Below are 15,206 nucleotides of genomic sequence, written 5' to 3'. Positions count from 1 at the left end.
AGAAATGCATCTCTCAATGTGCAACATGTTAAATTTGAGCCAGATGGGCTCCAGAAGACCACATCAGGTTTCACTCTTGTCAGACAAGAACAAGAAACTGAGGATACAGTGGGCACAGGCTGACCCAAACTGGACAGCTGAAGATTGGAAAAAGACCAGGAAATGATTATTTTTCCAATCAATAACTTTCCAGTTTTGGTGAACCTGGCAAAGGTGTCCAAAATCTCCATTTACTTATTCTCCATAGCAGCAGAACATCTAAATTTGTTTGTGACACAAAGGTATTAAGATACAGTCAGTGACATCACTTTTTATTCATCACTTTCCATAAACTCCTCTGAGAAAACAAAGAGGCTAATGAGGAAATAACTCTTTTTTAGTTGCTATAATGTATAATACCTTGTTAAAGTATTTACCTCCCCCCCCCCCCCCCCCCCCCCCCCGGTGTTTTTCCTGTTTTGTTGAATTACAGCCTGGAATTAAAATGGATTTTTTGGTGGTTTGTACCATTTGATTTACACAACATGCTTACCACTTTGAAAATTACAAAATATTTTTTATTGTGAAACAACCAATAATTAAGACAACCCCCCCCCCCCCCCCGAAATCTTGAGTGTGCATCAGCATTCACCTCTCCAAAGTCAATACTTTGTAGAGCCACCTTTTGCTGCAATTACAGTTGCAAGTCTCTTGGGGTATGTCTCTATTAGCTTAGCACATCTAGCCACTGGGATTTTTGCCCATTCCTCAAGGCAAAACTGCTCTGACTCCTTCAAGTTAGATGGGTTGTGTTGGTGTGCAGCAATCTTCAAGTTATGCCACAGATTCTCAATTGGATTGAGGTCTGGGCTTTGACGAGGCTATTCCAGGACATTTAAATGTTTCCCTTTAAAACACTCCAGTGGTGTTTTAGCAGTATGTTTAGGGTCATTGTCCTGCTGGAACGTGAACCTTCGTCCGAGTCTCAAACCTCTGGCTGAGTCAAACAGGTTTTCCTCCAGAATTGCCCTGTATTTAGTGCCATCCACCTTTCCTTCAATCCTGACCAGCTTTCCTGTCCCTACAGATGAAAAATATCCCCACAGCATGATGCTGCCACCACCATGCTTCCCGATGGGCATGTTCTTGGTTGTGATGGGAAGTGCTGGGTTTGCCCTGTACATAGTGTTTCTCATGCTATGATGGCTAAAAAGTTCAATTTTAGTCTCATCTGGCCAAAGAACCTTCTTCAATGTGTTTGGGGAGTCTGCCACATATTTTCTTATTTTTTCTTGAAGCAGTGGCTTTTTACTGGCCACTCTTCCATAAAGCCCCACTCTTTGAAGTGTATGGCTTAAAGTGATCCTATGGACAGATACTCCCATCTCTGCTGTGGATCTTTGCAGCTCCTTCAGTGTTATCTTAGGTGTTTTTGTTGAATCTCTGATTAATGCCCTCCTTGCCTGGTCTGTGAATTTTGCTGGGCAGCCTTCACTTGTCAGGTTTGGAGTGGCGCTATTTTCTTTCCATTTTTTAATAATGGATTTAAGGGTGTTCCATAGGGATGTTCAAAGTTTGGTAGATAGATAGATAGATAGATAGATAGATAGATAGATAGATAGATAGATAGATAGATAGATAGATAGATAGATAGATAGATGGACAGACGGACAGACGGACAGACCCAACCTGATCTACACACAAGTTTGTCTCTATTCAATTCAATGTTATTCAATTTTATTTGTATAATTATTTGAACGATAGACAAAACAGCTTTCCAGACATATATAAATTCCAGATTTAAATTTTAAACATATGAATTTATAAATGTATCCCTAATGAGCAAGCGTGACGTGATGGTGGTGAGGAAAAATGTCCTGATATGAAATGAGGAAGAAACCTTGAGAGGAACCAATCTCAAAAGGGAACCCATCCTCATCTGGGTGATAACAGATAGTGTGATTATAAATAACTCACTCACTTCTATAACTGTTTCCGATATAGTCACAAAGTACAATTGTGTAACCAGGAAATTCATTATAGTTTAACATGAAGTCTATCTTTTTTGAAGTTACCAACTGTTCACTGATGGAGACTCAAGTGCAAAACTGTTCATGACAACTGCAGTCCTAAAGTTATCATGGTGATTGCAGTCCTAAACCATCATAACAAAGCTGTTTGTATTAATTGTCCAAAGCAATCTTTTAAGTGTGTCTTTAGACTGTCTGTATGGGGCCGTCCTCCACAGGAGCGAAGTGATGAGACTCTAGCCAGAAGTAGGGCATCAGAATGGATCAGACAGGTCCAGAGAGCAGGAGAGGTCAGCACCACTGGTATTTCAGGAGTGGCATGTGCAGTGAGAGCAAGAGAGAGAGAGAGAGAGAGAGAGAGAGAGAGAGATTGTTAGGTATGCTCATTGTCATGTACTGGTTAAGAACAGTGTACATTTTGCGCTGAGTGCAAGCAGGGAACCTGGTAAGACTAACTATGACAGCATAACTAAAAGGGAGAGCCAGAAGGTTACATCCCAGTTTACCAAAACACACTGTGCCTGAAGATCCTCCAGATCTACTCCTTTACCTACTAAAAGCTATTAACAAAACGCTTGACTAAACAGATATGTTTTCAGCCGAGACTTAAACACTGAGACTGTGTCTGAGTCCTGAACACGACTTAGAAAGCTGTTCCATAACTGTGGGGCTTTCTAAGAGAAGGCTCCACCCCAATGTATTCTTCATTATATGAGGTACCGACAAATAGCCTGCACCTTTTGATTTCAGTAGGCATGGCGGGTCATAAAGGACCAGAAGTTTGCTCAGGTATTGTGGTGCAAGACCATTCAGTGCTTTATAGGTCAATAGTGTACAGTACCAGTCAAAAATTTGGACACACCCACGACACTCATTCATAGGTTTTTCTGTATTTTGATTATTTTCTACAAAAATCCAGGTTGAAATAGAAGATTATTTGCATGCAACAGCAACCTGGGTGAACAGCAGGCAACATTGACATTATGTTTAGGTCTGAGCAAAACAAACAAAGTGCCAACAGTTATAGCTGGGAAACTTCATTCAGAGACACAATAAACTTTCAAGGTTGAGCTAAGAAAGGAGTCATTAACAGCAAAATAGCAACTCACAGAAAACAATAATACATGGAAACGTATCTGAGATCAGAGACATCATGACATTTACCATTTGCCCATGGGGTGGCACAGTGGTGTAAGTGGTTAGCATGGTTGCCTCACAGCAAGAAAGTTCTGGGTTCGAACCCAGCGGCTGGCGAGGGCCTTTCTATGTGGAGTTTGCATGTAGTCTGTGTGGGTTTCCCCCACAATCCAAAGACATGCAGTTAGGTTGACGTGGGGTGGCCTTGGGCTGAGGTGCCCTTGAGCAAGGTACCTGACTGCTCCCTGGGTGCTGTAGTATGGCTGTCCACTGCTCTGTGTGTGTTCACTGTTTCAGATGGATTAAATGCAGAGGATGAATTTCACTGTGCTTGAAGTGTGCATGTGACAAATAAAGGTTTCTCCTTTATGAGTAAGTAAAGTACAGACAAGTGTGAATGGTTGTCTGTGTCTATTTGTCAGCCCTGTGATGACCTGGCAACTTGTCCAGGGTGTACCCCGCCTTTCGGCCATAGTCAGCTGGGATAGGCTCCAGCTTGCCTGCGACCCTGTAGAACAGGATAAAGCGGCTAGACATAATGAGATGAGATGAGACATATGTCACATAGCTTTAATGAGTGAATGAAGACCCTCACTGAAATCACAAAATTCAATCTTAATGATTGAATCATGTATGATAATCATAAAAGAAATATAAAATAATCACACCAGGAATTAGCCAGCGAGTGTTCTGGTTAACAGTTTTATTATTTAGCAGCAGATAGATGATGACTTTTCATATGTGGAAGGAACACCGGTCTCACATACGTATGTTTCAGCCTCAATTTTACATGTTCATACCTTCTTGAGAAGTCCAGTCCCCTTTCTAATTGAATTCATTCACTCCCTCAAACCTTCATAGGAAAAGGTCCCGTCTTTTAATAAAACTGCCGCTGCCTTTATGTGATACATTCTTTCTGACTGGTTCCCCAATCAATCAGTCTAACAGCCCATTCAAACTCGCACTGAAAACTGTTTAGGACGTTGTGTGGGATTTGGAGCAAAACGGTAAAGTTGAAACATTACTTTCTCCCCTGGTGACCTCGTAACATTAACGATAATCTTTTGCCACGGCTTCAGTGAGAATTGGAGCCATTGGATTAACCAGCTGTGATGCTGCTGGCAGATATGTACAACCCCGATTCCAAAAAGGTTGGGACAAAGTACAAATTGTAAATAAAAACAGAATGCAATGATGTGGAAGTTTCAAAATTCCATATTTTATTCAGAATAGAACATAGATGACATATCAAATGTTTAAACTGAGAAAATGTATCATTTAAAGAGAAAAATGAGGTGATTTTAAATTTCATGACAACAACACATCTCAAAAAAGTTGGGACAAGGCCATGTTTACCACTGTGAGACATCCCCTTTTCTCTTTACAACAGTCTGTAAACGTCTGGGGACTGAGGAGACAAGTTGCTCAAGTTTAGGGATAGGAATGTTAACCCATTCTTGTCTAATGTAGGATTCTAGTTGCTCAACTGTCTTAGGTCTTTTTTGTTGTATCTTCCGTTTTATGATGCACCAAATGTTTTCTATGGGTGAAAGATCTGGACTGCAGGCTGGCCAGTTCAGTATCCGGACCCTTCTTCTACGCAGCCATGATGCTGTAATTGATGCTGTATGTGGTTTGGCATTGCCATGTTGGAAAATGCAAGGTCTTCCCTGAAAGAGACGTCGTCTGGATGGGAGCATATGTTGCTCTAGAACCTGGATATACCTTTCAGCATTGATGGTGTCTTTCCAGATGTGTAAGCTGCCCATGCCACACGCACTAATGCAACCCCATACCATCAGAGATGCAGGCTTCTGAACTGAGCGCTGATAACAACTTGGGTCGTCCTTCTCCTCTTTAGTCCAAATGACACGGCGTCCGGGCGGCACGGTGGTGTAGTGGTTAGCACTGTCGCCTCACAGCAAGAAGGTCCTGGGTTCGAGCCCCGGGGCCGGCGAGGGCCTTTCTGTGTGGAGTTTGCATATTCTCCCCGTGTCCGCATGGGTTTCCTCCGGGTGCTCCGGTTTCCCCCACAGTCCAAAGACATGCAGGTTAGGTTAACTGGTGACTCTAAATTGACCGTAGGTGTGAGTGTGAATGGTTGTCTGTGTCTATGTGTCAGCCCTGTGATGACCTGGCGACTTGTCCAGGGCGTACCCCGTCTTTCGCCCGTAGTCAGCTGGGATAGGCTCCAGCTTGCCTGCGACCCTGTAGAAGGATAAAGCGGCTTGAGATAATGAGATGAGATGAGACACGGCGTCCCTGATTTCCATAAAGAATTTCAAATTTTGTTTCGTCTGACCACAGAACAGTTTTTCACTTTGCCACAGTCCATTTTAAATGAGCCTTGGCCCAGAGAAGACGTCTGCGCTTCTGGATCATGTTTAGATACGGCTTCTTCTTTGAACCATAGAGTTTTAGCTGGCAACGGCGGATGGCACGGTGAATTGTGTTCACAGATAATGTTCTCTGGAAATATTCCTGAGCCCATTTTGTGATTTCCAATACAGAAGCATGCCTGTATGTGATGCAGTGCCGTCTAAGGGCCCGAAGATCACGGGCACCCAGTATGGTTTTCCGGCCTTGACCCTTACACAGAGATTCTTCCAGATTCTCTGAATCTTTTGATGATATTATGCACTGTAGATGATATGTTCAAACTCTTTGCAAATGTACACTGTCGAACTCCTTTCTGATATTGCTCCACTATTTGTCAGCGCAGAATAAGGGGGATTGGTGATCCTCTTCCCATCTTTACTTCTGAGAGCCGCTGCCACTCCAAGATGCTCTTTTTATACCCAGTCATGTTAATGACCTATTGCCAATTGACCTAATGAGTTGCAATTTGGTCCTCCAGCTGTTCCTTTTTGTACCTTTAACTTTTCCAGCCTCTTATTGCCCCTGTCCCAACTTTTTTGAGATGTGTTGCTGTCATGAAATTTCAAATGAGCCAATATTTGGCATGAAATTTCAAAATGTCTCACTTTCGACATTTGACATGTTGTCTATGTTCTATTGTGAATACAATATCAGTTTTTGAGATTTGTAAATTATTGCATTCCGTTTTTATTTACAATTTGTACTTTGTCCCAACTTTTTTGGAATCGGGGTTGTAAATGATGTAGTGATTCTGTGACGTAACTACTGACACCGACCTAATCTGAATACTCTGACTGCCTCACTGAGAAGCGAGTAGATACGGCTGAAAATTGGAATGAATTACACGTCATATCTGGAATCATATGTTTCACACACTGGGTGGTAGAAAAGAGCAACTGGACTTGCTTGAAGATTCTTGAAAACGTTTCACCTCTCATCCTCTCATGGATCAGAATCAGAATTCTGATGACAAGCTCATCTAAGGTGTCATTGAGGCATCATGTTGGTGTGGGTCACTGGAGGCTGGGTGTGAACGGCGACATGATGCCTCAATGACACCTTAGATGAGCTTGTCATCAGAATTCTGATTCTGATCCATGAGAGGATAAATTCCTGATACTCCCTATTGGTCAGGCAGAACTGAATAAGCCTTTCGGATGAGAGGTGAAACGTCTTCAAGAATCTTCAAGCAAGTCCCGTTGCTGTTTTCTACCACCCACAGTTTAATATGACCTGGATGACTGAGAATCTTCACAGACATGTTTCACACATCTCACTGAGGTTTGCGCACGCTCTGTAGCATTCCGTTAAATCCAGTCAGGTGGGAAAACACCACACCCGTTACTTTACCATTATGGAAGACTGACTCGGAAGGAAAGTGTGTTGTCAGTAACGTATTGTTTTTTCAACATTCTGGTCCAGAATCAGCTGCTTCAGACGAGCCATGCATTGATTGCACTGCTTTTTTATTTTTTAACAGGGCAGTTAAAAACAAAAGAATAATACTGAAGCTGGAAATGATATTTGTAGCCTGTATATGGCTATTAATTGAAGTGTCATTTGATGCGCTGCTGTTTAGAAGCAACTTCACTGAAAAAAGGAGCTGAAAATAAGATATCATGGTGAATGTTGTGTTTTGTTTTTAATTTTTTTATTTAATTTGGAAATGACTAGTTGACTGCTTTGTTTTAATTGTTGGTTGACTAGTAAAACATTTTCATGCAACTTCTAACTCGAGTACAAATGGCTCTAGACCAACTGCCCTTGGTTCTCCCCTCCATTTTCTTATTTACGGATGAACATAAATACGAAAACATGACAACAGTGCTAATAAAATTCCGCCTCCTGTGAAGGAAATGACTAAAACAATATCACAATCCCGCCTTCTGAGATAGGATTGGCTAAAACAATACAACAGTCCCGCCTCTTGGAATAGGATTGGCTAAAACAATACAACAGTCCCGCCTCTTGGAATAGGATTGGCTAAAACAATACAACAGTCCCGCCTCTTGGAATTATTGGCTAAAACAATACAACAGTCCCGCCTCTTGAAATTGAATTGGCTAAAACAATATCAGTCCCGCCTCCTGGGATAGGATTGGCTAAAACAATACAACAGTCCCGCCTCTTGGAATAGGATTGGCTAAAAAAATATAATAATCCCGCCTTCTGAGATAGGATTGGCTAAAACAATATAATAATCCCGCCTTCTGAGATAGGATTGGCTAAAACAATATAATAATCCCGCCTCTTGGAAAAGTATTGGCTAAAACAATATAACAGTCCCGCCTCTTGAAATAGGATTGCCTAAAACAATATAACAGTCCCGCCTCTTGGAATAGGATTGGCTAAAACAATATAACAGTCCCGCCTCCTCAGATAGGATTGGTTAAAACAATATAACAATCCCACCTCTTGGAATAGGCTTGCTTAAAACAATATAACAATCCCTCCTCCTGAGATAGGATTGGCTAAAACAATATAACAGTCCTGCCTCTAGGAATAGGATTGGCTAAAACAATATAACAGTCTCGCCTCTTGGAATAGGATTGGCTAAAACAATATAACAGTCTCGCCTCTTGGAATAGGATTGGCTAAAACAATACAACAGTCCCGCCTCTTGGAATAGGATTGGCTAAAACAATATAACAGTCTCGCTTCTTGGAATAGGATTGGCTAAAAGAATACAACAGTCCCGCCTGCCGTGATTGGATTGGCTGATATGTACAAGACGTCAAACAAATGGACAGTTTCGTATGCGGTAGTTGTGTGTAGTTCTGAAGACTTTGGACCAAGTAAGCGCTTACATGCGGAAGTGTGATTATAATTCTTATAAATAAATATATTTAACTTGGTTGCGTTAACGGAAACACGTTAATACACCGAACTAACGACTTTTATAATGTCTAGTAGACCTCCGCCTCGAGCTCGCTCCGTTTATTCAAAATAATGTTTATTCACGAAGTGGAAAAGATCAACACAGGAAACAGCTGCTGGTGAATATAAAGAGGTTTGTGTGCGGATGCGAAGTGAAACTTGTTTATTTTCCAGAAGTCCTCCTCCCTGAGCTGCGTGATCATCCCTGAGAGCTGAGTTGAGGAGTGTGTGGGGACATGCAGTGTGTGCTGGTGGGTGCAGCAGGAGGCCGGGTGGAGCTCCCCGACGGCAGAGCCCGGATCCTGGGCCGCGGTCCTGAGTCCGGAGTGAAGGATAAACGGTGTTCCAGACACCAAGGTAAACAACCAGCACTGACACGGGGACTGACTTCCTAGCGGAGCAGTGGCTCGGTGTGAAAATGACATGATGTTGCCAACACTTCAGGGGAAAGTAGCGCAAAAACATTGAGAAGTCGCCAGATGACGTCACTGACCAGTCTGAATGTTCACTGATCGGCTGGATATCAGATCTGTGACCTGGAAGAACATTTTCCTGAAGACAGTAAAATAAAATAGTTTTATCGTATTAGAGTATGATAGTTAGAGAGATTTATTAGAGATGTATTTGAATGCAAAATACTATAATTTCTGTCAGGAACTCACACCAACAGAAGCAGTGATGGTGAAATAGACTCAAAGGAAATGGTTATGAAACAACACTTTTATTTTTATAGGGCCGATGGGCTCTCGGGGACAATGGAAACCCATCCATCACTGACACCCATGCCACAGTCAAGGTCACTGAGAGTTTCCTCAATTCTGAAACTCTTGACTTTTACCTGCATGATGTTCCACATTGCTTTGCCAGGGCTCCAGACTAACTTTTTGACCTAGGAGCAAAAGAATTGGCAATGTGTGGTATTTTAGGTGGTTCTTGGGGAAGAAGGACAAATCACACCCATGGATTAAAGTTTTCCGTCGCTATGACGGATTTCCGTCAACTGGGAGCACTAAAGGTCAATAATGAGAGTGATGCAGATCCGAGGAAGAAAAAAAACGGGGGTAGGCCCATAGGTCTGACACCGATGTGATTTAGAACTTCACCAAGCTGCTGTGATTGCCTGTTGTTGAACCCTTTCTTGTGCTATGTTTGAGTATATGTAAAGGAATAAGTTGTTGTGCTAGATCGGCCTAAATAAATAAATACAGCCTCCGCTACTGTCTAGTCCCAGGGAGGCTAGGCGTAAGCAGTGAGCCGCGGTGCTCGGCTTGAGTTTCGTTTCTATTGGCGGCTCCAGCCCGACTTTGCATGCTCGTAACTCGGCCAGGGGAGGTCCCAGCCTCTCCAAACTTGGCAGCCAGCAACCTCTGCCCTCTCCCCAACGAACCAGCTCTGCCAGGGCGGGCCAGCCCTGCGCCTCGGGACGCGATTCACCCCGAGGCGAGCCGCGGCGCTCCGCATCAGTTTCCTTTTAACGACGGCTCCACTGATGAAACAATTTGGCTGTCCTACTACTAGGCAACTACTTGCCTACTACTAATACTAGGCCTATTGTAGTAGTAATAATAATAATGATATTTGCCTATTGAAAGGTGATCAGGTAAAAGATCTAAACAGCCCTGTTGAAGCTGCAGCAAGACCTTTGCTATTAAGCCTTTTGTAGGTTAAACAGGCTTCGGCAGACAACGTTCTGGAAAGGCTGTATTTTTCTTTGGTTTGATTAGCCTACGATTTAATCTTTAAACATTATGGTTTCAGCAGTTCGCTTAAACATTGGAGGCTGCAGAGTCGGGCTGCAAGATTTCCCGACACTTGTTTAAGATGCCAAACTTCATAGTAAGGAGAAAATAATTCCACAGTATTTAGTGCCTCGTCAGTCTCAAAAATGAATAGTGAAGGACCAACGCGAATTAAGTCCCAAAAAAACATCTCGTAGGCCTATATTTTACATTTTCAAAAAAGTCCGGAATTGGAAGTCAGTCAGTGGAGTGTAATGAAGTGTCTCATTCACTAAGCACAAAAGGTCAGAAAACAGTGGAAGCGAATACTCCGAAGCTCAAAATTCAGGAAAGTGGCTCCAGTGTCGCAAGTGCACAAGAACAGTTATTTGAAAGTTAACCTAATGAATTTGTGCGTGCACGTGCGATTTCATGAAGAACCGGGACAATTGACATTCAGTGAAAGATTCACACCAATGACTCATTATAATCGCGCGCGCCGTCTCGCCCACTGTTGCTTCGTTTTCCCGATTTACACGAGCGTCTGAAGATGGAGTTTTCAGAAATCTCCACTCTGCCCAGAGTTTGCGAAAGTAGCTGTTTTCAGTGACTGAAACCTCCATATACAGTACCAGTCAAAAGTTTGGAAGCACCTTCAAATTAGATGTTTTTAATTTTAATTTTTTTTTCCTACATTGTAAATGAATACTGAAGTCATCCAGACTATGCAGCAACACGTAAGGAATCATTTAGTAAACTTTAAAATGTTACTCAAACCAAAATGTGTTTTAGATTTTTAAAGTAGGCACCTTTTGTTTTGATTACAGCTTTGCACACTCTTGACATTCTCTCAATCAGCTTCATGAGGTCATCACTCGAAATGGTTTTCCAACAGCCTTGAAGGAGTTCCCAGAGGTGCTGAGCACTCGTTGGCTGCTTTGCCTTCACTCTGCGGTCCAACTCATCCCAAACTTTTTCGGACTGACTGACCTTCATTTCTTAAAGTAATGATGGACTGTCATTTTTATTTACTTAGTTGAGTAGTTCTTGGCATAATATGGATTAGAGCTGTACTCAAATAGGGCCATTCACTGTATACCAACTCCTTCTCTTCACAACACAACTGATGGTCTCAAACACATTAAGAAATTCAAGAAATTAACTCTTGACAAGGCACAGCTGTAAACTGAAAGCCATTCCAGGTGACTACCTCGTAAAGCTGACTGAGAAAATGCCAAGATGTGCAAAGCTGTCATCTAAGCAAAAGGTGCCTACTTTGAAGACTCTAAAATATAAAACACATTCTGGTTTGATTAACACTTTTTTTGTTTACCAAATAATTCCATATATATTTCTTCATAATGTCGATGACTGACCTTTTTAGTATTAATCTACAATTCAGAAAATTTTAAAATAATGAAAAACCACTGAATTAGAGGCGTTTCCAAACTTTTGACTGGTACTGTAGGTGTGAATGAGAGGTGCAACCGAATAAATAAATATGCGTCTTTTTTATCTGGCTACATTTAGGCTATCACTGCGCAAAGCCTCTAATGTTGAAATGGTAGTAATATTTGTTAAAATAATAGTAGGCTAATTTCCACATTAATTGGTAAAATGGCACAAGGGATGTGATGGGGGGGGTGGCCGTTTTATAAGGGGGATGATTTGAGATTTTTATTTCAGAAGGGGGATGCCTTCCCCCACATCCCCCCTTCAACTCGAATATTTCACCTGACATAGGCCCTTCGATTTCCATCACTAGAGCGCGTCAAATTACTTTCGGTTTTGCCAGCATGGACGCGCTTCTTTTAAATGAAGACACAGATGTCAGACATTGACAAAACGGTAAAGAATAAGTGGAGATGGGCTTGGCGAAATGAAATGGGCGATAATGGCAAGCTCCTGCTGCTGTGCCAAGGAAAAAGAAACAAAAACAGGCATCAGGTGTTGCCAAACTAGATGCCTTTGGCTTCACTGCGAAGAAGCAGAAAAAGTGAACTTTCACTTTACTTTTCTTGTTTCCTGGCTTTAATTCAACAGATTTTCTTATTTTTCTTTCTGTTCCACTCTTTTGAAAGCATGGTTCAAGTTCGACTGCACTTGCACTTTTCTCTTAACCACTGTTGTGCATTACTAAAGTATTGTTGAAATAAATTTGCACTTTGCGCCGAAAACTTGATGTTTCATCATTTATAGCCAGTAATGACAATGGTAAAGTCTTGCCTTAGCTTTAGTCATTGTTAAAATTATGTAAATGTACTATAAGTAGGGGCCGAGGGGATAATGGACAAAATGACGTTTAAAATTTGACACATCGCTGACGTGGTAGGGGCCAACGACATGGAGCTTTTTTTTCAGTCAGATGATTTTTTTTTTTGCTTTAATCCATGCACACCATTTGTTACAACCAACTGCTTTATTCCAGACTTGAACCTGCAGTCATGTCCAGGCATAACACTGATGATGTCAATTAAAATACACAGCCAGGCATACTGACCTGACAGAATATCCTATAGAGTGGTACACAGGCATACTGACCTGATGGAACATCCTATAGAGTGGTACACAGGCATACTGACCTGACGGAACATCCTATAGAGTGGTACACAGGCATACTGACCTGACAGAACATCCTATAGAGTGGTACACAGGCATACTGACCTGACGGAACATCCTATAGAGTGGTACACAGGCATACTGACCTGACGAAACATCCTATAGAGTGGTACACAGGCATACTGACCTGACGGAACATCCTATAGAGTGGTACACAGGCATACTGACCTGACGGAACATCCTATAGAGTGGTACACAGGCATACTGACCTGATGGAACATCCTATAGAGTGGTACACAGGCATACTGACCTGACGGAACATCCTATAGAGTGGTACACAGGCATACTGACCTGACAGAATATCCTATAGAGTGGTACACAGGCATACTGACCTGACGGAACATCCTATAGAGTGGTACACAGGCATACTGACCTGACGGAACATCCTATAGAGTGGTACACAGGCATACTGACCTGACGGAACATCCTATAGAGTGGTACACAGGCATACTGACCTGACGGAACATCCTATAGAGTGGTACACAGGCATACTGACCTGACGGAGCATCCTATAGAGTGGTACACAGGCATACTGACCTGACGGAACATCCTATAGAGTGGTACACAGGCATACTGACCTGACGGAACATCCTATAGAGTGGTACACAGGCATACTGACCTGACGGAGCATCCTATAGAGTGGTACACAGGCATACTGACCTGACGGAGCATCCTATAGAGTGGTACACAGGCATACTGACCTGACGGAACATCCTATAGAGTGGTACACAGGCATACTGACCTGACGGAACATCCTATAGAGTGGTACACAGGCATACTGACCTGACGGAGCATCCTATAGAGTGGTACACAGGCATACTGACCTGACGGAACATCCTATAGAGTGGTACACAGGCATACTGACCTGACGGAACATCCTATAGAGTGGTACACAGGCATACTGACCTGACGGAGCATCCTATAGAGTGGTACACAGGCATACTGACCTGACAGAACATCCTATAGAGTGTGTGACGGTCACGGACGGACCGCACATTTCCCTTCCCTCGCGGCTGCGAGGCAGCCCTTGTTTCACTGCCTACCTGTGACTAAACACGCACACACACACGCGCGCCGACTGGCAACTCCAGGAACATTGAGCTAAACGCTAAGACGCTAAACTTTGCTGGTACTCTTTTGCCTATGAACACTGTTTCACCAAAGACATTTATGGAAAGCAAAACGCAACACAGACTATTTTTAATGTTTCTTTTAATGTACCAAGTTGCTGTAGAGACTTAGGTGCTGAAAAGAAAAAAGTAGCGTACCGTTTCTTGCCATGGCGATGAACTGTTTTGTCGCGTCTCGTGGGTGGCAAAAGAGTGCCGACATGAAACAGAGACTCATTTATTTCGTTCCGGCCGCAATTGGTCCGGTCCATCTTGCTGGAACGTCATAGGGAAGACGGAGATGGGCCTGATCAAGCCGCTTCTATATCTTTGTATGACGGTGATGTTTTGCAATGTTTAGTCTTAATGTTTATGTTGTCAACTTGTTTAAATGTTGTAGAATGTCCTTATGATGCATCGGAGTCTGTAATGTTATTGTTTGTGTTTAGTGATTGTGTTCCCCCTTTATGTTGGAATGGTGCTGGTCACCTTCTTTATGTATGTTAGTCTAGTCCTGTGTTGAGAGTCTAGCGTTTGATCTTGTGGTGAATTTGTCTTGACATTGATTTTGCTGCCAGTGGTTCTCTGCTCTTAAAGAGACACATCAAATATTTTCTGCAACATTCTAGTTGACAACTTTTGTATTTTCTTTTTGAAAATCTATTTTTGTACAAATCTATTTTTCTAAAAATATCAAAAATACCAAAAAAAAAAAGGGAACAGCATGCTTTGAACTTTGTTTGGCTAAAAATTGCCACTAAGTTTTAAAAATAAAAACCCTTGCTTGGATTTTTTTTGTCCTCTCCCTCTGTTTTTGGCCTGATCCATTTGCCCCTAGTGGCGCCCGCACATCCATCCCGTTACAACTGGTGTCAGAGAAGTGGGATCAAGGCCTAGAGGGCAGCAGAGAGTTTTTCAATTTTTTTGTGGCAGATTATTTTTTTGTTTTCCCTCCACGATCTTCATGTCCTTGGGGTGGCGACACCGGCTGATGTGATGGAACCGAAGAAAACTGGTGAGCGGAAACCTGTCCAGCAAGAAGGCGGGGCCAGCGGCGGAGACGACAGCAATGACCCTGAACTGGCGGAGGTGGCTGAAGACCTATCGGTGCAGGAGCTGCGAGACATGTTCCGGTCTACAACCCCGATTCCAAAAAAGTTGGGACAAAGTACAAATTGTAAATAAAAACGGAATGCAATAATTTACAAATCTCAAAAACTGATATTGTATTCACAATAGAACATCGACAACATATCAAATGTCGAAAGTGAGACATTTTGAAATTTCATGCCAAATATTGGTTCATTTGAAGTTTCATGACAGCAACACATCTCAAAGTTGGGACGGGGCAATAAGAG

At 42.4% G+C, this 15,206-nt stretch overlaps 1 protein-coding gene across 2 annotated transcripts in view; it reads left to right on the top strand.

Moving 5' to 3' along the window:
- The first annotated feature begins 8,250 nt into the window (after positions 1-8,250).
- pnkp (polynucleotide kinase 3'-phosphatase) overlaps positions 8,251-15,206 on the top strand; it is a 46,810-nt gene continuing 39,854 nt past the window's right edge. The window contains exons 1-2 of one of the 2 annotated variants that reach the window (XM_060943240.1): positions 8,251-8,320; positions 8,577-8,759. In XM_060943240.1, the coding sequence (XP_060799223.1) occupies positions 8,639-8,759 (121 nt within the window). In that variant the 5' untranslated portion in view covers positions 8,251-8,320; positions 8,577-8,638. The other variant, XM_060943239.1, reaches the window with a different exon arrangement.

The sequence above is a fragment of the Neoarius graeffei genome, chromosome 16, assembly GCF_027579695.1.
Source record: "Neoarius graeffei isolate fNeoGra1 chromosome 16, fNeoGra1.pri, whole genome shotgun sequence".
Taxonomy (NCBI): domain Eukaryota; kingdom Metazoa; phylum Chordata; class Actinopteri; order Siluriformes; family Ariidae; genus Neoarius; species Neoarius graeffei.
The sequence above is the reverse complement of the archived record's forward strand: the minus strand, read 5'-3'. Positions and strand labels throughout refer to the sequence as shown.